The 24,590-nt window shown below is 41.7% G+C and overlaps 1 protein-coding gene and 1 long non-coding RNA gene across 5 annotated transcripts; one reads left to right on the forward strand and one right to left on the reverse strand.

The window, feature by feature from the left end:
• Nucleotides 1-1,143: 1,143 nt before the first annotated feature.
• Nucleotides 1,144-11,039, reverse strand: LOC125724515 (putative methyltransferase DDB_G0268948). Of its 2 annotated transcripts, none has more exons than XM_049001250.1 (8): nucleotides 10,763-11,039; nucleotides 8,313-8,412; nucleotides 7,938-8,091; nucleotides 5,697-5,857; nucleotides 4,780-4,993; nucleotides 3,443-3,546; nucleotides 2,647-2,784; nucleotides 1,144-1,589 (listed from the first exon to the last, which is right to left on the reverse strand). In XM_049001250.1, exons 2-8 carry the CDS (start codon nucleotides 8,324-8,326, stop codon nucleotides 1,493-1,495), a joined length of 882 nt encoding a protein of 293 aa, XP_048857207.1. In that variant the 5' UTR covers nucleotides 8,327-8,412; nucleotides 10,763-11,039; the 3' UTR covers nucleotides 1,144-1,492. The 2 variants fall into 2 exon arrangements, with proteins under 2 accessions (XP_048857207.1, XP_048857208.1); XM_049001251.1 differs by having other exon boundaries at nucleotides 8,355-8,412; nucleotides 10,763-11,034.
• A 53-nt stretch (nucleotides 11,040-11,092) lies between these two features.
• LOC125724525 (uncharacterized) lies at nucleotides 11,093-14,145 on the forward strand. 3 transcript variants are annotated; one of them, XR_007387208.1, is made up of 3 exons: nucleotides 11,093-12,571; nucleotides 12,649-12,817; nucleotides 12,961-14,145. It is a non-coding gene; the product is annotated as an uncharacterized LOC125724525 (long non-coding RNA). The 3 variants fall into 3 exon arrangements; XR_007387206.1 differs by having other exon boundaries at nucleotides 11,093-12,244; nucleotides 12,466-12,571; nucleotides 12,649-14,145; XR_007387207.1 differs by having other exon boundaries at nucleotides 11,093-11,638; nucleotides 11,730-12,571; nucleotides 12,649-14,145.
• The last annotated feature ends 10,445 nt before the right edge of the window (nucleotides 14,146-24,590 follow it).

Consider the following 24,590-nt stretch of genomic DNA (forward strand, 5'->3'; position numbering starts at 1 on the left):
CTATAACCGTCTCATGATCAAAAGTCCAGTTTCAGATACCTAGGTGTCCACATCATGGAGGAACTGACATTGTGCAAAAGACATGTCAACACTGCCACTACCTCAATATGCTAAAGAAGTGCAGGTTACCTCTTAAGATATTCAAAGCATTCTACAGCCATGTCCTCGAGAGCATCCTAACTGGTCACATCATCATCTGTTTTGGGAGCTACACCAAGCAGAACAGCCCCCTTGGGTGTACTTGCCTTAATCTGCAGGTGACCTACAGGAGACAAAGCTAATTGTTCAGTGGTCATTGTTGACACACCACAGCACACAGTGCACAACAATGAAATGTGTCCACTGCATTTAATCCATATGTGACGTCGTGACATAGCAGCTAATTCAGCGCCCGGGGAGCAGTGCTTAGGGGCGAAACCTTACTCAGGGTACCTCAGTGGTGCCTTGCTGGTTGGGGATTTGAACCTGCAATCTTTCAATTACAAGTGCGCTTCCCTAACCATTATCCATTAACCATTAATTAAACATTCTACTCACCCCAACAATGGCCTTTTCTCCTCCTGTGGTCAGATAGGCACTACTGCAGCCTGATGGTCAACAAGGAGAGAGCGAGAACACGTTTCTACCCTCATGTAGATCTGTCAAATAAACGAGGACCCCTAACAGCCACTGACGTAATTCCTCACTTTTCATTTTACATCTCCCTGGTGTACACTGCCTCATGTAAATATTTATCATTGCCTGTATATATCATGGCTATTCGTTTATATTGACTTATTTTACTGTTTGTTATTGACATTGCTGTTTTAATATTATTTTATGTTGTTAATTTTTTTCTTTGCATTACATGTTTCTCTTATTAGCACGATCCAGGAAGCAGGTGGGAAAAAGCATTTCACTACACGCATGTATAGTGCATGTTTCTGTACGTGAGAAATGAAAACTTGTTCTCACTCCGTCCTCCTGACATGTAGAATAAACTTGCGTTATACATTTATCAATTATTTACTGCTGAGTAGAGCGACTTGTGCGCCCCCCCCCCCCCCCCCCGCCGAAATATGCACACCCTCCTAAACTTTGTCCGACCCAAAACAGAAAAGATTAGACAGTACTAAAGAAAGTATAAAATCAGTAACAACACAGTTTTAATATTTTAGCTTTAATAATTTAGTTTAATAGTTTTAATATTTTAATATGATACTAATAAACCCCACAGGCCAGTACTGGTGAAAGTTTAAAGCAGGTAAAATTCTTTACATAAATGGCAACTATATAGGGTTCGAATTAAACGGTAAGAAAGTTCTTATGAAATTACAGAACCAACAATTAACTAGCTTCAGGGATTTTAAGATTGCCTTAACTGACCTGACAGACATGCACAGATAGCAGATTAATGCACATAAAATCAGTTACATACAAAGTAATAGCAGAAGGTTGTAGGATCGCGAGACTGCATCACCCGACTAATTACCAGCTTTTGTTACACATGACTTCAGCTCACATCAGGCTTCCGAGCCAGTAAACAGTAATACTTCACCACCAAACCAACTTCAGTTTCCGGAGAGCTGACTTTCATCACAGCTAGCAGTCTAGAAAGACAAAGAACACAAAGATACTGCATTTGTTCTCCCCGAAAGTGGATACTCTGATTATTTTCACTGCTGATATTTAGCTAATGTATATGCCTTATTTAGAAAGACTAAAACTGACATTTTGCACACTCTACCTACATACACAGTTATCATCTGATGCAATTCAAGATTAAAGGTGTTTTATTAGCCATGTGCAGTAAGTGCACCGGGAAGCTTGTTCATTTCAGCCACAAGAAGCAAAAACATACAAATAATATGTTTCCCCTACCATTATATTAGTGGGGCGCCCCACCCCCTTTGAAGGTCAATTTCATTTTATTTTCTATATAGCTTCAGATAACAAAAGAAGTCATTTAAGGTTACCTTTCCTATAGAACAGGGCTATACATTGTGCCTTTATTAAACAAAGTAAATAGCCTTATGTTATTTATCTTATTTACACAACAATTCTCCTCTGCTCTCTGTATCTGCATTTTTTTTTGACTGCTGTCATTAAAAGAAACACATGAGCACCATAAATCCTGTCGGTGTCCTTCTGTACCCCCCAAGCTGTACACCTTGGGGAAACACTGTATAACGTACAACAGTGCAGTGAAAACAAGTAATGCTTAGAAACTGCAATTTACATAAAATGCTTGTGCAATTAATTGAACTACTGGAGATATAGATGATGATGATGAGGAAGAATCTGTTCACTAAAGCCAGCATTCTGATGGTGAAAGACTTCCTGCTAGGTACATTTTGATTACAATTCCATATCTTTAACCATTTGATCGGATACGTTTTTATGCATTTTATTGTAATTGTTTTCAGAAATTTTATTTGTAACATTGGACAGAGTAATCTGTTGCAGAGTGTGCAATGGGAATCCAGTCTTGATGTGTACGATTTTCACACGTCCAAATAGATATACAGGGTATGTCTTTGATGCACCAGTTACGTAAAGCAGTGAGTGGAATTCAGGTATGGTCTGGAATTCAGCAGCCAACAGGTAAGGTCTGTTCAGCACAGATGAGTTCAGCCTCACAAAAGGGAGGGGGCATTCAGTTCCCACCTGTCTCTGACGTCCTGGGACAGTTTCCTGGCCTCCTCCGGCTTCTTCTCAAGGAGGGTCTGGTAGTTGGAGAAGGACTCCACCATGCCAATGTAGCTGGATACTGGTATGGAATGCTTAACTGATATACAGTCATGCCTGGAAATCCCAGGAAGATTAAAACAGGCATTGTGGAGATGATTGATAAGAATAAAGGTAAATTTCTCTCTATCCTCACTGTCTCAAAAACCTATACAAAGAACCTTATGTATTGTGGATTCCAGAAATGATGATATTTACAATATATCCCTTACTATATGGTAGATGTCAGAGTTTGGGGGTAGCGACGGGCAGGAAGCAGGCAAGGATGAGGCAGGCAGGCGGAAGAAAGGGGAAAACTTGGGATTTATTCGGGAGACCAGGGAAACAGCGACAAGGAAACATCTGACATCAAGTAACATCAATGACGGACAACAGGCAGGGCAAGACGTGGACTGAAATAGACAAGACTGGGCGAAAATAATCAGACACAGCTGGGCAAGATCAGGGAAGCACACGAGGATAATCAGGGGGCGTGGCACACACGAAGATCGGACAAGCCGGACATGACAGTAGGCATCTCATTTATCTGGTTTCTACAATATTTTTAAGCAATTTTAATTAATCGGTGTTTAAAATTTTACCATTGTGGTTATGGGCGCAAGACAAGGAACATCCCAGGATGGGGCACCATCCCATCGCAGGGCACAGTCACACACCATTCAATATCAATATAGAACAATATAACATAAAACCTCAGTTTGAAAGTCATACTTACCATTCCTTCTCTGGATACGGGATGGAGTCAAACATTTCCTTGTAGAGAATGGTTGAATCAGGACCCAAGATTGTAGAGCGATATGGCCAAATAGCAGAGTAAAGCTGCAGAATGATAAGGCATCATTTATTGTTAAAATATCTTGAAGTAATATTCAGAAAATGGTTATTATTGACTCATCAAATGAATGTAAGGCATTTGTCGTTTGAAAGGTAGTAAGTAAGGATGTAATGAGATATCATGTCACAAGATCTCGCGATATCACAATATGAGATTTCTCGGAGTGAAAAGCGGTCTCGCGAAGGCGCTGCAAATCAGCTGCTGTAAGCATGTCGGCGTCTGACGAAATTACCGCAGCAGACGCTCCAGACGCTTTTAAATCTTTTGTGTGGCAAAATTTTGGCTATCCGGCGAAAAATACAAATGACGAAAAGGTGACTGACAAAACATCGTAAGCATTGTAGGAAGATAATGCCGTACACTGCGGCTAACGCTACTACTGTGCAAAGCCATTTGCAGCACCATCATAGCTTATTACTTAAATCCACTGCACTGGTGAATAAAGCATGGTGGTGCAGTGGTTAGCACTGTTGCCTCACACCTCCGGGACCCGGGTTCGAGTCTCCGCCTGGGTGGAGTGTGGAGTTTGCATGTTCTCCCCATGTCGTCGTGGGGTTTCTACCGGAGTACCCCACAGTTTGGACCACAGTCCAAAAACATGCTGAGGTTGCTAAATTGCCCATAGGAGTGCGTGTGAGAGTGAATGGTGTGTGAGTGTGCCCTGCGATGGGCTGGCCCCCTGCCTCGTGCCCATTGCTTCCGGGATAGGCTCCGGACCCCCCGCGACCCAGTAGGACAGTCGGTTTGAAAAATGGGCACGATGGAATGGATGGATGGGGAATAAAGCCTTAAAAGGCCAGACAACATTTACAAATGTGTTTGCACCCCAGCTTTCACAGTAAAGAAAATCGGGAGTTTCGATGACTCCTCATTTTTCGTCTTTCAAATTAATGAAATAAAAGGCTGCTTCCCAGTAATATATTTCCTCTTTGAAATTTTCCTTAAAATCCATCTCGTTCTCGTAAACCCAATATCGTGTCTCGTCTCGTGTCCTGAGTATATCGTTACCCCCCTATTAGTAACTGTTGCTATCTGAATGGCATTGACTATCAGTAGACCCTATTTTAAGAGCACTGTTGGACGGTATGCTTTTGTGCCCGCAGACATTGCCAGTGCTGTACGGTGATGCCCACTGCTCATACGCCGAACAGTGTGTTCCTCCATGGCTACGTACATTGCCACGTAAACAAGGTGTTCCCCACAGGGATCCTCCTGACCTCTCTGCAGATGTGGTTGAGCTCCTGGGAACAGTCCCTGTACTCAAGCTCCATGTCCAGAGTGTAGTTGAGAAGGGCCAAGCACCCTCCTGGCCTCAGCACCCGGAATGCCTCCGCAAGGAAACGTGGCCGGTCGAACCAGTGGGCAGCTGACATGGCCGTCACCAGGTCCACTGAGCCGTCCTCTAAGGGCAGTTCTTCAGCTGGACACTGCCTGTGTCCAAAAGCCATGACCACCCATAGGTGAAACATCTACTGTTAAGCACACCAATTACAATCCAACAGAACACTTAACAGCTGTGTCTCAATTCTACTCATTTTATAAACTCTACATCCTAGCCCAAGATAAGCACCATTTGCTGGTACCTGAATTCTCTCAACGTAAGAGGGTAGTTTCAGCCAAGAATATTTCTGATACCCTGGACTCGGGCGCACAAAGTTCCCATTGAGATCTGCCAAGCTTGAATTCTTGGCTTGATTCTATACCTGTCATCTGTGAGTGACCATATCCTACCCTGTACAGTACTCTCTGCAATAAGAGAACCCACACTTCTCCCCCCTAGGGCTGTTTAGAGAAAGCAAAGTATGACATGTTTTTACATGCAAGTTGTCCTCTACGTAAACTATTTTTATTTCTATGATGAAAACAAAATCAAAGCAATAATGAGGATAATGAATAGTGCAGAATGCCCAATCCAATGTAATTACTCATACAGATGTTAAGTTAAACTAGGCAGAGACTATTAGAGTATACTCATCCTATTCACTATCTGATCAGAACTATATTTTTACCAGCCTTAGACTCTGCTCTTAATATTAATTTACCTGACGTGGTATGTCAAACGTTTAAACCTGGGTGGAGGAAATTTAATGCCCACCCAATTCTTGCCCCCTCCTCTAACGAAAGTCTTTATGACCTGTAGGAGATGTTGGGGGCACTGGCGCAGGCACGGGCCATCTCCAGCTGAGCAGGGCTGACGTCCATCCCGACCACCTGGAGGAAATGCGGGCCGAGGCGAATCGTACCCTGGCCAGACCCACAGCCCACATCTGCAGCCAAGCCGAAGGGTCGCACTTTCTGTTAAGCAAGCGGGCCCAAGAACACAGTCAGGATCTTTAGCGTATAGTTTTAGGCAGGAATATAGATTAAAATTTCACTTTTACAATTCGTCTGTATGTAAATTCAATTCAATTGTATTTATATAGCGTTTTTAACAACAGTCACTGTCACAAAGCACTTTACATTTAACCAGCCAGAACCCCACGGAGCAAGCCTGAGGCGACAGTGGCAAGGAAAAACTCCCTCTAGCAGGAAGAAACCTTGAGAGGAACCTAGACTCGGAAGGGGACCCCATCCTCTGGGCGACAGGGGAGCATGAAAATGTATTTACAATAGCATTAGTTCAAAAAGCTAATAACTAATGTCACACAACAGATTTACGTGGTATGCGATACAGAATACAAACACAAGAAAACAAGCTCTCTAGAGAAACAGAATGGTTTGTCCAACATGGTAAACAAAAGGAATTAGCAGAAATGGGTAAGTTACTCATATTACACTAGGAAAATATACAAGTTTCACGTAGGGGCGGAACATAAAAAACAAACCAGCCCGACGTGCAATTTTTATACTAACCACCTTTTGAACGCGACCTTCATCTAAATTATTCACCTCAGAGGCAACATTACAGCATGCACTAGACGATGTAGACTAGAACATGTTACGGTCATTTACGACAATGAGTTTGCGGAAGTAGCAGTTAGCTTTGTTAGCATGTTGGCTGACAATGTTATCCAATCACAAAAGAAAAACTTTTGCCAATTATAAACCATGGATCAACGGAGCCATCCGTGAGGCAGTGAACTCCTGTACCATGGTTTATAACGTAGGTCCTATCTAGGGATGGGCCGATCCACATTTTTTTTTAGTTCCGATCTAATTCCGATACACAACTGCCGATAACGATATAGATTCTGATACAACAGCTGGTTTTAATTTACTATTTTAATATAATAAACATGTCATATATGCATATACTTTATATATTATTAATCTTTTAATAATATACAAAAGAAAAAAGGTATGCCAAAAATCTGTGATTAGGCTACTAGAAGCATACAGAACATTATGTGTCACCTCATTTGTTTTAAGCATTTTTGAGGTAGTTGCAATTCATTTTGAATATCCACGAGAGTATATGCAAGTTGTGAATGCTTACAACGTCCCACAATTTTCCTCCTACTAGAAACAGCATCACTTACACTTCATTGCAATAGTAGCCCCTTGTGCATCACAAGCTAGTGACTCCCAAATCATCCATCTGCATGAATAAAGAATGGTGCCAAAACATCCTCCGAGAACAACTCGACAGCCATCCAAGAACAGTTCGGTGCCGAACAATGTCTGACGGAGCACCGTGCTATAAGGGTTAGGGACTTCGTGGGACAGCTGTTGATTGTTACTATAGTTTAGCTATCAGCACAATAGTCCCCCACACACTGTTCACCGAAGCTGAGGATGCTGGGATTGAACAGCCGGCTGTGTGCCTGGGTCTTTGACTTCCTCACAGGCGGACAGGTGGTATGAATGGGTAACTCATCAACAATGACAAGGCAGCATATACTAAGAAGCCGGAGAATCTGGTATTATGGTGTCAGGAAGACTGCATCCAACTGAACATCAGCAAGTCTAAGGAGCTGGTAGTGGACTTGAGCAGGAGACAGTAGCGGCCCTATGCCCCCCTCATCATCAACAGGACTGGAGTGGGGAGGGCGAGCAGCTTTAACCACCTGGGTCTTCACATCTCGGAAGAGCTGACCTGGACTGCACATACAATACAAAAGCTCACCAGAAAGGCAAGACCGTGTCTCTTGAAACAGCTGAAGAAGTTTGCACACTGTATACTTTCTATATTTTCCTTATTTTTGTGCAGTCTTCAGAGTGACCAGGGTTACATTTCACCACATTTTGTACTTGTATAACTATGTGCGTGACAAATAAAGGAATCTTGAGTCTTGAATCAGGTGAGCAGGCGAGCTTCGTTTCAGCCCTGGTCACAGGTGTTATAACAACACACAACCTAATGTACTTCAGACCACCAATGAGATCAGTCTTTAAAAGGCCTCTCACATGACTTCTCTGCTCTTATTCCTCTTACCTTTTTCTCCAGAAAGGTCAGGATCTCCCCTATGAGCTGCTCCGAAGGGGATAATCTGTACTTTTGGTAGGAAACTGCATGTTCCTTGCCCTCAAACAGTCTGTGAGCCATGAGGATGAGTTCTGCACTGGCGTGGGATGGGTGTAGACTGTAACTAGACAATGGAGTCAGACAGAAGGTACACACCTTCAAAATGTTCCCTGAGCTCAGAGATCATGGACAAGGTTTATGCAATATAAGTATAAACAATATATAAGATAAATCATTGGGAATCAATAATAACAAATATAAGCGTAGATCTTATGCATATACCAACAAATCCAGAAATGAACGTGACAGCGGGATGGAAAAAAATCATGCAAGTACAGTATTTACCATGTCTCCTCCATCAGAACAAGATTAGGAGAGATGATGTACCTTGTGTCCCACAGGGGCTCCGCCGGACCGTTTCAACTTGCACAGACAGGGAAGCGATCTGTGAGAGCGTAGCAATGAGTGTGAGCTGGAAACACCTGGTAGCTTATGAACTGGGACACATGACTCCTCCAGTGCCCTGAAGACACGGCCAGCTGACACGTCCATGTCACTTATTAACCAAACCCAGTCCGAGTGCAGAAGTTAAACATATTCAGCTGAATAATAAAAGCCTTACTATTACATTATAAATGGACCAGTCCATTCTAATTCCACAAGTTGTTTTTACATCACCATTTTTTATTTGGATGAAATTTAGCGTGTGAATTACACACATCTTCCAAAGCTCAGATTTTTTTTTTTTATGCATTATTATATAGTGCCTTTTCTATGCAGCACGTAGCAAACAAATATAATTCAGTTTAATATTAATATAAATAAGTGTTTTCTTATGAGTTGTAACTTGTTTACTGTTACACCTACTGTACATGGCTCAGCTACAGCTTATGTATAAATAAACACAAATGATATTGACTGAATGTCTTCATTAATATATTGCACAGATTTATTTTACATTTGTTAGATAGTCTGTGGTTTACATTGCAGTTGTGATAATTGAGTTTTGAGAATGACACAGATTTTCACAAAGTATGCTGCCTCAATTTTTATGATGGTAATTTGCATATACTCCAGAATGTAATGAAGAGTAATCAGATGAATTGCAATTAATTGCAAATCCCCTCTTTGCCATGAAAATGTACATAATCCCAAAAAACCAATTTCCACTGCATTTCAGCCCTGCCACAAAAGAACCTGCTGATATCATTTCAGTGATTCTCTCGTTAGCACAGGTGAGAGTTGACGAGGACAAGGCTGGTGATCACTCTGTCATGCTGATTGAGTTAGAATAGTAGACTGGACGCTTTAAAGCAGTGGTTCTCAAACTCAGTCCTCGAGCCCCACTGCCCTGCTTGTTTTCCTGCTACCCCTGCCCCACACACACGTTCTAACTTTCTTTCAGCTTCTACTTGACTGAACACAGCTGATCCAGGTAATCAGCAGTGTGCGGGGCAGGGATAGCTGGAAAACAAGCAGGGCATCACTGCTTTAAAGGAAGGTGGTGCTTAAAATAAGTGTTTTTTTTTCTCTGTTAACCATAGTTATCTGCAAGGAATCACATACAGTCATCATTGCTTTGCATAAAAAGGGCTTCACAGGCAAGGATATTGCTGCTGGTAAGATTGCACCTAAATCAACCATTTATCTTATCAAGAACTTGAAGGAGAGAGGTTCAATTGTTGTGAATAAGGCTTCAGGGCGCCCCAGAAAGTCCAGTAAGCACCAGGACCGTTTCTTAAATATGATTCAGCTGTAGGATCGGGGCACCACCAGTGCAGAACTTGCTTGGGAATGGCAGTAGGCAGGTGTGAGTGCATCTGAGGTGACTTTTGGAGGATGGCCTGGTGTCAAGAAGGGCAGCAAAGAAGCCACTTCTCTCCCAGAAAAACATCAGGGACAGACTGATATTCTGCACAAGGTACAGGGATTGGACTGCTGAGGACTGGGATAAAGTCATTTTCTCCGATTAATCCCCTTTCCGGTTGTTTGGGGCATCTGGAAAAAGATTGTCTGGAGCAGAAAGGTGAGCACTACCATCAGTCCTGTGTCATGTCAACAGTAAAGCATCCTGAGACCATTCATGTGTGGGGTTGCTTCTCAGCCAAGGGAGTGGGCTCACTCACAATTCTGCCCAAGAACAGAGCCACGAATAAAGAATGGTACCAAAATATCCTGTGAGAGCAACTTCTCCCAACCATCCAAGAACAGTTTGGTGACAAACAATGCCTTTCCCAGTATGATGGAGCACTGTGCCATAAGGCATAAGTGATAACTTACAGGCACAGGGAACAAAACATCAACATTTTGGATCCATGGCCAGGAAACTCCCCAAACCTTAATCCCATTGAGAACTTGTGGTTAATCCTCAAAAGGCAGGTGGACAAAGAAAAACCTACAAATTCTGACAAACTCCAAGTACTGATTATGCAAGAATAGTCTTCTGTTAGTCAGGATTTGGCTCAGAAGTTGATTGACAGCATGTCAGAGCTAATTGAAGAGGTCTTGTAAAAGAAGGGCCAAAACTGCAAATATTGACTCCGCATAAACGTAATGTAATTGTTAATAAAATGCAATTATTCTCAAAACTTTCGCCCACTACTGTACACTCAACAGGTTGTTTGAAGGTCACATTTAAAAATTGGCACGATTAAAAAAAGAAAGCATACCATCTAGTGGCTGTTTTTCTCAAATACAAAACAACGAGAAAGGCACTGAACGAGAAAAAAAACTCGTTACAAAATCAGATGAGTATAGCAGAAAAAAGATGGCCAGAAGGCAAATGCAAGCCTTACCTGCTCCGAGTGAGTCGGGGGAAGATGTATGCTTTCTCTGGCTTTGGCAGGCGTATGAAGGAATACCGGGAGTACAATTTAAGGTACTTTACGGAATCATGGCGGGCACACAGGATTCCGGAAGAAAAGGATAAGAAACAAGCTGATAGGTGTAAGGCAGTGGACTATGATAGCCCTTTGTAGGGACCCTGCGATCCTGAGCATGTGACTGTGACTGATCAGCTGACTGGACATTCATATGCTGGTTCATCTGCATTTGAATTCGTGTTAAATAAGTCGATCGCAACTTCCCAAGGCGGGGTGTTCTGCCCTTTTCTGCTACCTGCCAAAAACTGCTTCTAAGCGCTACAGTGTATGCGTACGTCATCATTACGCCGTAAATCTCCAAACGCAGAAAGTTTTTGCCACTCTTGTTTGTTTGACAAAAGCGGAGATTTGTATGTTAGTTTTAACGTGTCTTATCTTAAACATTATTAATGATTTGTTGATATTTCGTGCATTAGACACATCGAGGTGATTGTTATTGTACTGTTTACATTCCTACTCCCCCGAATTCTGTACGTTCTGTACATTAAACTCGGCTGTACACGTGTATTTCATTTGCTGCTTGGAACTGTTATAATCTGTGGGTTTTGCTTTAGTAAGAGTGGAAATATTACATATACGTAGAAAAGTAAGTCTTATTCGTTGTTTAATCTAGAACTACATTTATATAAAAATACAAAAGCATTATAATATTTTGTGAGAACGAGGTCTTCGTGCCCACCTCGTTTATGAGTCAAGAAAGGCAGAGTTGTTTTTGTTGGTGAAAGAAAGTCATTATTCCACACTTACACTACTACAGTACGATTGGATTGGATTGATTCCGATTTCTGGGTATGTAAACTGGGTATGTTTAATTGTAGATGACGTAGTTCTTCAAATAATGGTGTAATCTGTGCTGATATTAATTGTAAATATCTTACAGATCTTGGAATGTGACAAGTGCCAAAAGGTTGTTAAGCCTTTGGTTGCTGTTTAGACACTAGAATGTATTCAGGTAAATGTCATGTCTTTTCATTTCATGCCTAAAGTTGCCAGTAAATACAGCTTCCTGCAGCTGAATCCTTCCAAGTCTGTCCTTCAGTCATTATGCAAATTTATGTGATTTAATTATGGCTGTTAAGTGGTAGTAACTTGAAGTCAGTCTGGTGAGTAGTGGCTCCTTATTTGTGCCTTGTGTAGGTGCCACAGCTGCCCTGTGTTTTTCCTGGCCATTCTCTAACACAAACCACATGTCACCTCGGGCCGCTTTGACCATCGTAACAGTGACCACTGTACATATTATGTATGTAACATTTAGTATTGCACATATTAAAAAGGATCTTCCTCTTAATAGGTCAGTGATGTCTGGGAGCTTATCGGAATTGATGTAACAGGGCCTTTCCCAAAAACCACTGATGGCCTTCAGTACATTTTGACAGCCACTGACTACTTCTCAAAGTGGGTTGAGGTCTCTTCCCCTTAAAAACAAAAACAGCATCAGAAGTTGCAAGACGGTTGTGCTCAGTTATATACAGACATGGCTGTCCCAAAAGAATTATTTTCGACCAGGGAAGAGAATTTGTTAATGAAGTCGGTACCATTAAATATATAACAACCGGTAATTTAAGGTTTTGTGATTACTCTGCAGTCTCTAAAATTTTGTTTCTTCATTCTTCAAGATCAACCATTCCCTTTGTGAACTGCTGTGCATTAAGAGGAGTGTAACAGCAGCCTACCACCCCAAACTAATGGCCTCAATGAAAAGACCAGTGATAACATAAAACGGTAATGCTTAATGTTATTTTACCTAGATTTTTATATTTCATAAAAATGTGATTATAATGATAGTATTTTTATTTTAGAGCCCTCAAGAAATTCGTCAACAATCAGCAGAATAACTGGGATACCTATCTGGATGCCACACTGTTCTCCTTGCGATCGAAGATGCACACAACCACAAAACACTCTCCCTTTCTTTTAATGTATGGCAGAGAGGCCGTATTCCCTTCAGAGGTTCCTGCTGACATGCCGGTGAGTCCGTCCAAATTTTATCACTTGCTGTTTTAGAAGACACTTTTTAATCCTAACTTTGACATTTCACTGTAATGTTAAAAATATCTTACTGTGCATTTACATTTTGATGGCATTCCATTCCTAATTATTTGAAATTCTAGCTTTCCACTATCATTCTCCCTGGAGAGTCTGTGTGTACAGACTTTGTACAAGCCAAAGACAAGACAATGAAGGCTTTTAAACAGACAACAGAACAAATTATTAAAAAGTCACAGGATAAACAGAAAGCAGCATATGCCAAAAGGGTTCAGAAGAAGTACCAACATGTCATGTATGGTGTCGGTGATGAGCTTCTCCTGTTGAATATGAGGAAGTGTGGACGAAAAGGAGGGAGAATTGAACCAAATTTCTCCGGTCCATTTGTAATTGAAACGGTGTGTGGCAACTTGGTTACATTAAAAAACCAAGAAGGGTCTACGCTAAAAACAAAATACAACACAAGTCACCTTAAGCCATATAGAAGAAACACGGATAATGACAAATCAGAAAGTTCAACACATCTGCCAGCTAAAAGTAATGAAAGTTTCAGCACGCCTCATGCCCAGTACACTGTGAGTCACCAACCTTTGGCCGAAGAGAATGATCAACAGCCTCACGACAGTACAACCCCAAGAAGACCATCTGTTATTGCATATGCCACAAAATATGAAGAACATATAGAAGACTCAAAAGAGGCAACAGCAGCCACAGAAGCTGTAGAGCCTGTTCGGTGACAGAGTAAAGTTAGCAGTCAGTTAGATATTCACCCGACATTCACGGATCTTTCCTTATTTACTCTATTAAAACATTACAAAAAACAAAGAACCACCATATTCACATAATCATGTACATTTGTAAAACTGCACAGACACCTTCCCAAATAAAATGACAAGGGATTTCTTAAATGGTTATTACTGAAGACATGCAACACTTTGAAGCTCCATTCCAATGTTTAATAGACAAAATCGCAAGTACATTCAGGGCCCCCTAACACTGGTGATACTATAAAAAATAATATGTCCCATATTGGGGGGCACAGCGATGCAGTGGTTATCACTGTCGCCTTACGTTTCTGGGTCTAGAGTTCAAGTGCTCCCTAGGGTTCCATGTGTGTGGAATTTGCATTTTCTTCCCATGTTGTCATGGGGTTTCCTCTAGGAACTCCAGTCCAAAAACATACTGAGGCTGAATTCCCCATAGGTTTGCATGTGTGAGTGAATGGTGTGTGAGTGTGCCCTGTGATGGATTGGCGCCCCATCCTGGGTTGTTCCCTGCCTCGTGCCCATAGGCTGCACCCCCCCCCCCCCCCCCCCCCACAGGAAGTAAATTACGCTTGCAGTGTTGCTGGATGACAGTTAGTTTCATTCCTGGGGAGCAATAAAGTTGTATCTTACCCTTATGATCATGTAGAGCAAAGAATTTGAGTTTTCTTGGAAGGAATGTAGGCATGTTCTATGTCAGAAACCCCAAATGTATTACTCAGCAAGTAATGTCTGTTCTCTGTAACTGACTGAAAATACAATGACTAATTGGAAAACAACCTTTTAATTCTGCATTGATTACTATTTATATTTTACAGATTTGAAGTAGAAATACATGTGTCATGTAAGGTTTTAGTTGAGGAGAAGCGTGAAATTGAAACAACACCAAATGTTTGTACGATGTGTTCTCTTGGAGTTCTTGGAGAATTTGTGTATCAAACGTGTATATTATAACCTTCTTTTTCACTGCACCAGTACCGGTATATTTGCACAGACCAGCTTCAGTTCTGTGGTTCTGGAGAGGAGGTAGGCGAAATGCCTCCTGGGGTATATGAATGTACAGACACAGAATCTCATTCATGTAACAGTCCATGCAGGATTTTCTGCCAGCTCTAACTTGAGGTGTTTTATGGAAGTTTCATTGTTCCAGAACGTTCCAGTTTCCCTCTCTAAGTGAAAATGGTTTGTTGAAGACTGCTTATTTTGTCATCTCAGAACAATAACAGTTTAGATCATTGAATTGAGTGAAATTCAGCTGTTTTCATCTTGCTTAACTTTATATTACTTTTACCAAAGCAATTCAGTCCTTTCTACAACTTCTAGACTCTTTCTACAACTTCAACCTGTAGAATTTCTAGAACCTCCAGGTGATGCACAGTTACTGACAACCCTCTCTGTTGTTCTTAATTTAGACTGATTTGAAACACCTTTTACTATGATTAACAAACAGCCCATAAATGAGTCAAGTTTACTCAAAACACTTTAAACAATGGTCATGTGAGGGATACATTGTAGAGTTGTATTCAGAAATGTAATTTTGGACTTGTTTGTGCATAAATGTTTCTGATTTGGCTGGAATAGGTTACATTAAACCATGTGTGCATTTCCTCATTGTACAGGACAGACCTTTTGTGCTGTCAGAATACATCAGGGAACCATTCAAACCAGGTTTCTGAGCTGGACTTCCCTGGACCAGACATCATAACCTTGCAGTTACAGAAATAGCCCCCCCAGATCCCCTTACAATTTCAATGACTGTGCTGAATAATCGTCTCTGTCTAAGGCAGTCCTAGGACCTCAGGTTCAGGACATGTTCAAAACCTGAATTGTTCCTGCCATCAAGCCCTTTTTTTGTTCGAATGCTCATGCATCTGAAGCCCTGGGCGGGAAAAAGCATTATAAAAAAATTACAGAAGTGACTCTGCTTTGTCTGAAGTAACGGGCTTTGGCGGCTCACTGCTCCTGAAACTGTATCAGACGGGTACAAGCCCTGGAAATCTTGAAGTCATTTGTCTTGTCAACATGCAGCAAAACACAAATAACTGTTTAGAAAGGAAAATATCATGAAAATGAAGTATGAAAGGGAACAAAAAAAAAGTTCAAGGAGTAAAAGCAAAGCCTGCCATGTGAATCGCTTTTAAGTTTTGGTTGTGAGTAAGCCATGGGAAAACACGCACTCTTTGCAGTTTGTTTACATGAAAAGGCGTGCGCCATTCAGTCAAGAGTTGTGGTGGGTGGGAGGTGCTGGTGGGTGGCATCTGGTGGGTCCAAATGCCCTCTGCAGATTGGTAAGGGCCCCCAGGTGTTGGGCATCCCCTTGGAGACTGCCCCTCTGTGATGTCTGTCTGCAACGAGGTTGGTGTTCAAAAGCAAACAGAACTCTAAGGCTTTAAAGCAAACTTGAATTTATTTCAACAGCCAACATTGGGGCTGTCTGGACTTTGTGAAGATCTGAATATGAACCTTGCTTACATATGGGTATGTACAAAGGGGGTGAATATGGGTTGTTTTTTTAGTGGTACACTGATCCTATGAGGTCTGGTTCAAGCCCACCCAACAATTATTCTTCAACTGCATTCTGGAATTTTCACCAGCAGGACTTGTCACTCTATAAAACTTCCTTCTCAGAGTTAATATTAATTTACATTAAAATGGACTACAGTCTAGGCTTATCATGTACTTAATGCAGTGGTGGGAATTATCAGTTATTTTCTATAAAATAATGAAAGCATAGCAAAGCTCTACTCTCGGTAACCGTGGTGACTAAAGGAATACAATGGTGAGAATGAAGTATAAAGATGAAACATAATCATATGAGATCTCTCCAGAGTGTAGGGTGCTGGTTCAGTTCCTACTGTATTATCTTTGAATGGAGAATCTTTACAAAAACATCTTTAATGTCTTGATGTGTCTTAGTCCACGCATTCTCGAGTGGTTTAACCTCTTCACAGGGCAATGTGTATATCAGGGCTGCTTCAGGGCATATAACATATCTGACAGTCTTCTGATGTAATATTCTGTTCCTGATTTGGGTCAGTGCCTCACATTCTCCAAAGTTAAGACCGCAATAAAGGAATTCTGGTCTGATGTGATGGAAAATATCAGCTTTATTTGTGCACTAGCATTGATGAGTTATGGTCATAGAGCAGATAACAGCTGGATGTTGTTGTACTGTAATATCCTGGCAGGAAATTCAGCAGGTATATATAGACTGTAATGTCACCTAGAAAGTGTTTCATGTAAAATGGCCAAATTTAAATTACAGTTTTATACCTGCAAGTGTCATATTTAAAAAAAACATTCAATTATTAAATATAGGGTAGACATAGAAGAAACTGTTTAAAATACACCATTAAACAGTCTCTGAGAGACTAAAACCCAGTAACATAAGACCCTCTAAGCGCGCCTGACAAGCCCACCGATCCACACAGAGTGACGAAGAAACTGGAGTTTATGACACGTCCCCAGAGACCTAACAAAACACACAAACCGAAGTGGCAGGCGCAGGGCGCGCCGCTCATGTCCATCCATCTCCCTGCCCCGCTTATTCCATGACAGATCACTTTCATTACATACACTCTCCTTAGGAGCAGACAGCCCTCTTTGGTAGATGCAACATTATCTGAGGTAATTATAGGAAAGCCCCTTTGCACCCCCCCGAACCTCCCTATATATGTGAAATGAATAGCCTTGAGCTTTTCAGCAGAATGCGTGAGACCGTAAGGGTGACATTAACCAGAGCCGGTGGCCTATCTGAGCCTAGGAACAATACTGGGGCTGTGTGCAGATGTTTGTGCACCCTGGTGATCAGAAAGCTCTATTGGAGACTGTAACAGAGTGCAAGAATATGTGAAACTTCAGATCAGATTGTTTATGCAAAGGCGTTTATGCTGATTGGTGTGTGTGTGTGTGTGTGTGTGTGTGTGTGTGTGTGTGTGAATACGTGCAAGACAATTGCAATGAACAACACATTAAGAGATTGGTCATTGAACAAGAATTTCTTATTTTAAAAGCCGGATATTTACTTTATCATGAGTAATTTTCTCAGGGGTGCAAAAGCATGATCTTCTGAGATTCTGACAGGACATCTTTTGATGTTCCTTACTCACTATGCTTTCCAGAGCTCTCAGTTTGGCAGCAAAAGGAGGTCAGTGGGTCTGAGAAGGGGCGAGCAGTTTGACATTTAACCAGTGAAAACAGGAGATGAATGTTGTTTCATTGACGAATGCTGGGAGTGTGGTTAATAAGCCAATCGGAACACCTACAGTCAGGGGTACAGGAATTTACCTTGAGTAGCTGGGGTGATGGTAAACCTCATGTATGACTGTTATTCTCCATTATGCCCAGTGCTTGAAGTGTGAAAAAACAGGTGCCGGTACTGATCTTGTTATTCATTACCGGTTGATTCTGAGAGGTGCCAGTATGCGTGAAACGTTCCTGGTACTCCGAAGAGAAAAACAATCTCTGTAATGCTAAGATTGGCCAGCAGATGGCACCAGAGAAAATATTATTCTACCTGTAGAGAATGTAGTAATTGGATTATGTGATACGCTGTTTAAATATACTCAGAATCTGAGTGGGCTGTGTTGCACAAGGGAACTCTTTTATAAATGTCACCCGTCAAGGTGAGAGACCAATTCTTTCATTTATATAGCAAGTGGCCATATGGCAAAAAATGGCTGGGGATTTCCTGCGCTGGACCACAAGGGAGCTTGGTATGTTGTTTGTGGCCCTGTGACAGTAACCAGCTACTTTACCAGCACAGAGGCTTGAACAACCTCAGTGGACAGGGCCAGCGTAGCACCAGGGAATGGCTGTGCTTTCGCACTTACCGTGGAACTGGATGGTCTAAACGGGCATTTATGGTCAACCGCGGCCTACCAGACAGACCTAGGCGACAGCAGTCGTCTGAGTGGTTTTCTATGAATGTCACTTCAAGCTGTCCCTGTAATTATCAATTTCTGTGGCCAACGAATTCCTTTGGTGGGAAGAAAATGACAATGGTGAGGTGGAACGTGAAATACAGTGTCAATAGGTATTTTAGGGTGAAACTGCTGTTCACCTTCACTCAAACTGCTGTTCACCTTCAGTCAAACTGCTGGTCACCTTCACTGAAACTGCTGTTCACCTTCACTCAAACTGCTGTTCACTGCAACCCTGAATACCCTTTTCTGCCACCATCCTTTGCTGGTTAGTTTCCCTGTATACATACAGCATGCTTTTTTGTGTTCTGCAATGGTGCTCCGGAATGCTGTTCCGTTTGCCTTTTGATGGCCTCCTGGGTGAGCAGACTGAGAGATGGTGTTGTGCAAATTAAAGACTTAATGTTCCCAAGATACCGATTAACTCAAGCTGTTTTGGAAGATTTTTCTGAAAAAGGATCCCTAGTGCTGGGTGACTTGGACAGTTGGTGAATATGTGCAGCTTTCCACACTTCTGAGTAACCAGCAACATATTTTTTTTTTTTTGGAAATCCTTCATCTCTTATTACTGTGGCTGTTAGCAGGCCTTTTTCTGTTAATGAACTTCATGTTAATGAACCTAACCCTCAAATCTGATGTCATTCTGTGTTTGTCACAGGCTAAATGTCCGAATTCAGTGCTATCAATAGCATCATGCAGTGAAATTTTTCACTTTATTGTGTTATAACATTAAGCTTAATGCTATGTAATGCTAGGACATTTTCTACACTGTACTCAAATAGTACTGCACTGTACTGCATGTTAGTACTCCAGCTTGATTCCCCCTGTGTATGAGAGTTATTAATCCATCATTATCCTGTATTAGGTGTCTGTAAGTCAGCCATTTGCCCCTGTGTCTCATAAATCAGTCTGAGTTAGTAAACCATCCAGTTTAACCTGAAAGTTATTCAGTGAGTCTGTCACACCTGCATGTCAGTGTCTCCCATTTCCAAGGCTGAGAACGGGAAGCAGGGACTGACTGAAAACTGCAAGCTCAGCTTTTGCGCACGTGAGACTTAGAAAGGAGAATGTTTTGTTAATGTTTTTTTTTTTCTGTTTACCTGGTATGGAAAACTATGACTGAAATCTTAGAGACACTTTTCTGCAGGAGCCAGTTTAGCAGTGTGTTCAAGCATTTGTGAATTTTTTCAAAAATTATGATTTGTCAGAAGAATGCAGAGTCCAGGCCAGGTTCCAGAGCCAGGGAGTGTTTTGGCATTAGCATTCGCTCCCCCCCCCCGTAGCCTGGAGCTTTTGAGCCCAGTGACGAGATCGAGCTGCACCCCGTCCTGCCTGCCACCCGCTCTGATATCAGCCCATGAAATGCGCGGTGAAGCACCGGCCCCCAGCTCCCCCCACGCCGTCTCCTGCCTGTCTGTGTCACCATCCTGGCCCTTATTGGTAAATACAGGTCCAGCCTCACTGGGAAGCCTAACTGCCTGTAATGTACCCATGGAGCTGCAAGGCTCTCTGTTTAGGCTATTAAAGAGCTTATTTATGATATTGAGTTTCCTATTGATTATGTCTGCCGTTCTCTCTGTTTACTTAGGAAATAAATGCCATGTGTTTTTCTCCCTCTTTCTCTTCACCCATCAGTCACTTTCTATCTCTCCCTCTATCCGCCACACAAGGTTCCCATTTATTTCACGGGGCTCTCCCTCTCTCTGTTTTATTGGCCCTTTCTGCTCTTAGCTCCGCCCCCCATCACTGCAACACAGCTTGCGATGCAAACTTACACTGAGGTTAACAGCCCATGGCACTCGGAGGGCACACGCATGGCAGCCACATACATGTATATACTTCCTTCAGTTCTCAGTTAGACTAGGATTACACTCTGGAGCGCCACAGTCAGGCCCTCGACAGGAGCCACAAAGTCAGTGTCTGTTGTTGCTTCAGGTGCTACACCAACGACCTCCAACAGGGGGCAGCACGGGCTTGATATAAATACCAGTGCTTTCTATCACCCCTGTGCCTTGCTGAGTGAGTTAAAACATCACTGGTTATGTGTGGAGTACCAGGGTTTACCATGATTTACGATGGTTTGTGGAGGAATACCATGGCGATGATGTAAACACTTTGTCACCCAGCCGTTCCTGCAACGGATGGAGCGTTTTAATGGCCATCGCTAACACCTTGGCTAGTTTTGTGGAATGTGACAATGAGAGTGTGCTTTTCCATCTTTAACCGAGTTATGCTGAGTTATTGCACTTGGTTTCCAAGCCAAATACCATTCAGCATTCTTGCCATAAAAATCACCTGTGTTAAAACTGCAAGTACCATTGTCGTAGATAATTACTCTCTTCAGCGTACCTAATAGCATCTTAGTTTGATGCCGTGGTGGCATGGTGATTAATTAGATATGAAACTTTTTAATCATGAAAAATGGTGTTTCAGAAACACATTACTGTGTAATGTAATATTGAAAGGTACCAAGCAAAATATCTGCTTAAAATATATGCTTAATAAGCCCTACATTACTGGATTATGTGATAACAATATCGTATTAATGCACTGCAGTGAAAGTCTGAAGAGGTCAAACTGTGGAGAGATGATCATTGTGTTGAGCTATGTTAAGTCAACTTTGCGTTGACTTCAGTGACCTTAGCAAGCCTTTGATAACCACAGAAGACCAAGAGCAGCCAAACTATAGACAAATAGCAATCTAGATATACAAAATAGCACCAGCAATTACTACACTAAGTATAGAAGGACTGTGGGCTTGGCTTTGCAACCCAAAGAGAGCTGAAAACGCTCTTGGGGTGTATGTTTGTCTAAAAAGCGATAATCCATGGGAGGAGATTGTCAGTTTTAAAAATGTGCTATTTTTTTAAGATATATCCTGAGTCTTAGGCAGGTTAAAAACCTGTCATCTGTTGCAGTGGAAAAACGCCTTTTGCAGAAATAAATTTGTTACATTTAAAGTAGGAACTGCAAGTGTGGGTGGGGCAGCCTAAGGAACAAAAGAGAATGCTAATGACAGACGCAGTGACCCTCCACCACTGCCAATCAGGGACAAAGGCTCAGGCGGCTGTACTGGCTGGGATTGCAGGATGTGGCCAATGGGCTGTGGTCAGAGCTGCTCAGAAGCGTCCTCCATGCAGGCAGGCCAGCCTGTTTTACTGGGGCCACCACTACTACCATGCATGTTATATGAAGGACAGTCAACACTCTCAATGCTGGGTCAATCAACAAGGTCATTGGTGTGGTGGTGAAAACCTGGTAAATTATGTAATGAATTCTACCATAAAGCATAAACAAGGTGGCTAAACAACATCCTCTCCAATCATGCCATACTCATGAACAGAAAAGTACATTAAAAGTACTCTCACAACAAGCACTTGACGTTATAGATGTTTGTACAGCAAGATTATTGAATAATTTTCGCTAACTTAGAAGCTGACTACCCTCCTCCGACTGCTTTTTCCACTGTCGATCCACTGGAGCGCTGTAGTTCGAACTACACAACTTACTGTACTGACAGTGTCTGCGAACATTTATTCGAACCATGGTTTTGGGAAACACCTGTGTCGTTTAAAGATGGATCCTTCTATGTAAATTCGCGACATCATTACCGCCGTAAATCAAACTATGGTTTCAGGAAACATCTGTCGTACTTGCATAGTTCCACCCATGCAAACTGCTATAACAGTTAGCAGCTATGCTTTTGGGAAGCTAACTCTCGTAACCGTGCCTGAGCACATTTCACACCTAAGGTCTTATTCATGTGACTAGTGTCATTGCGTCACTTGATGCTAACCGTGCCCAGGTACGAGACGCAGACATGATGTCAGTGACGCAACTGACACCTGCATGCACACATGTACACTATAAGACCTCAGTCTTAAAGTCTATAAGCGAGACAGAACACTAAGTACTATAGCATTAAAGATGTAAACTCCAAAACTGGTGGTTTATAGGACATATAAGTTACAGTAGGGCAACATACTTTTAATAATTTGCTCCAGTAAAAAAATCCCACAGTTTGAGTAAAATGGAGTTCACAGCATCCAATTTTGTATGAATAAAAGGTGCCATTTTCCTTCAGTTGAGTGAAATGGAAACCTATTCGGTTACTTAATTGAACTAAACAGAACAGTGCTTTAATCTTTAAATACATAAAAAATATCAAAACAAGACACGCGGAATGTTCACGGAAATAAATTCACAACCCTTAGAAAATCCCCAAAGCCTGCCCTAATGATTTTATGAAGATGAAGCCATCACCTGCTTTTCTGCCTCTGCCCACTTCGGCCCTTTGTCACCTGACCCTGGGCCTGGTACATAAGTAATAAAAGGAGAACACTCCATACACTGACTGCAGGAGCCTGTCTCTGAAATGCTTCACGGGAGCCCTGGATGCTCGGACAGGTGTGTGCGGTGGATGTGATTGATGAATTGCTAGCTGAATTCAGAACATCACTAAGAATGATGTGAAATTACATGAGGAATAACTGTAATTTCAAGATCCCTGGCCAACAGGAAAGTGTAAAGAAGCATTTTAGGGCAGCATGTGCACTCTTTGCGTATAACAGCAGTGCCATTGCAGCTTTACACCTCCAACACTGAAGGTTACAATTTTATGACTGTTCTGTGCCCCCCCCCCCACAATATGATTAAAATCTGTTATTTTGAGCTGGGGGGGGGGGGGGGGGCGTTTTTTGGCCTCCATGACAGGAAACTCAACTTTCACCCCAGCTGCTCCATGGTCTCTCGATACTGGTGACCCTGTGCTTTGACCTCATGCTTTCCTCACTTGGATGTCACTTTAGACAAAAGCACCTGCTAAATATGAAAATGACATCAATATAGTAGTTTAAATTAAATTAAAGAATAATTGTAAAAATACACACTATGTGACTGCTATTGTCAATGTTCACTTCAACAGCATGAGGTATGAACAAACCAGTAGATATGTTGCTAGATTTGTTGAATATCATTGTTAAGCAACAATTGCAAGGTGGGCCTGGTAGATAAGAAACATAATTAGAGTTACATGAGGTTCCAGGATAAAAAGTGGATGCACAGAGACTGGCTCATGAGGGTGGATTGGCTTCCTGTGAAACAGGAAGTGACACAGGCATGCAGTCCTCCCATGGACACAGGATTGTCAGGTGAGAATGATGGCAGATATATGACAGGATGCACGCATTACAGAACCTCACCCCTACTGAACCCCACGGCGTGGTACTGGAGATCTTTACTGTTCGTCTATAAATTCTAACTCTGATGTATTAACGAAATTATGGAAAGACTGCATGAATTTATCTGTTTATAACGCAGCTCCTTCACAAACAAGCCTGAATTTTCCTTTATCCGTATCCACATTTCCTTAACTTAATGAAGAACTCTTCATCTTGAAAACTGATCAGTTTTCATCTGTTTCTAATTTACATATGTATCTAATTCATTTGTATGTGCATATCACAGATGTATCTAATTAATATTCATCAGTGTGACCAATAGTTCTTTTATGAAAATGTTGTCTAAAAGATCTGTATTTAAAAATATAGTTTAAAAACTCTGATTTAACAATGATTACACATTGATCACACTTACTGACACCCCCCCCCCACTGGACAAAGAACCACAATTTTATAGAAAGTTTAGGACTTAGGACTCAGTAAAGTTGGTAAAACATCAAATCTCCAGCTTATACATGTCATTACTAATGTTCAGTTTTATTTAATTCAATTCAGTTGGTTTTTGTACTAAGTTGTTGCCCCCAAGCACTAAAGGGAGAATCTTGTGACGTTACAAGCAGATGTGAAACAGCAATGCAGATGTATAACTAATCACATCTCAGTTCAACATAACAGCAAAAGACAACAGATAATGCAATTTTTGTAATACAATTATAGTATAGATGCAAAGGTCAGAGTACAACAGGAAACACAAACATGTTGGTGTTAATGGATTATTCCACAATGTTCACTCCATTCCTGTATTACTTAATGTGTCACCACCCACTGTCTGCACAGCCATTATATGACCACAGTCATAGTTTGAAAGGGAGGGTATTAAAGCCACAAT

Source organism: Brienomyrus brachyistius, unplaced genomic scaffold (genome assembly GCF_023856365.1).
Source record: "Brienomyrus brachyistius isolate T26 unplaced genomic scaffold, BBRACH_0.4 scaffold57, whole genome shotgun sequence".
Classification (NCBI taxonomy): domain Eukaryota; kingdom Metazoa; phylum Chordata; class Actinopteri; order Osteoglossiformes; family Mormyridae; genus Brienomyrus; species Brienomyrus brachyistius.

Bases quoted from the DNA above. Each gene is read 5' to 3' on its own strand.
- LOC125724515 (XM_049001250.1), bottom strand. The intron at 5,858-7,937 runs GTAAGAGGAATA...CTTGCTTAACAG, and splicing joins TGACCTTTCTGGAGAAAAAG to AAAGTGCGACCCTTCGGCTT. The intron at 4,994-5,696 runs GTCATAAAGACT...TTTTGGACACAG, and splicing joins GCCCCCAACATCTCCTACAG to GCAGTGTCCAGCTGAAGAAC.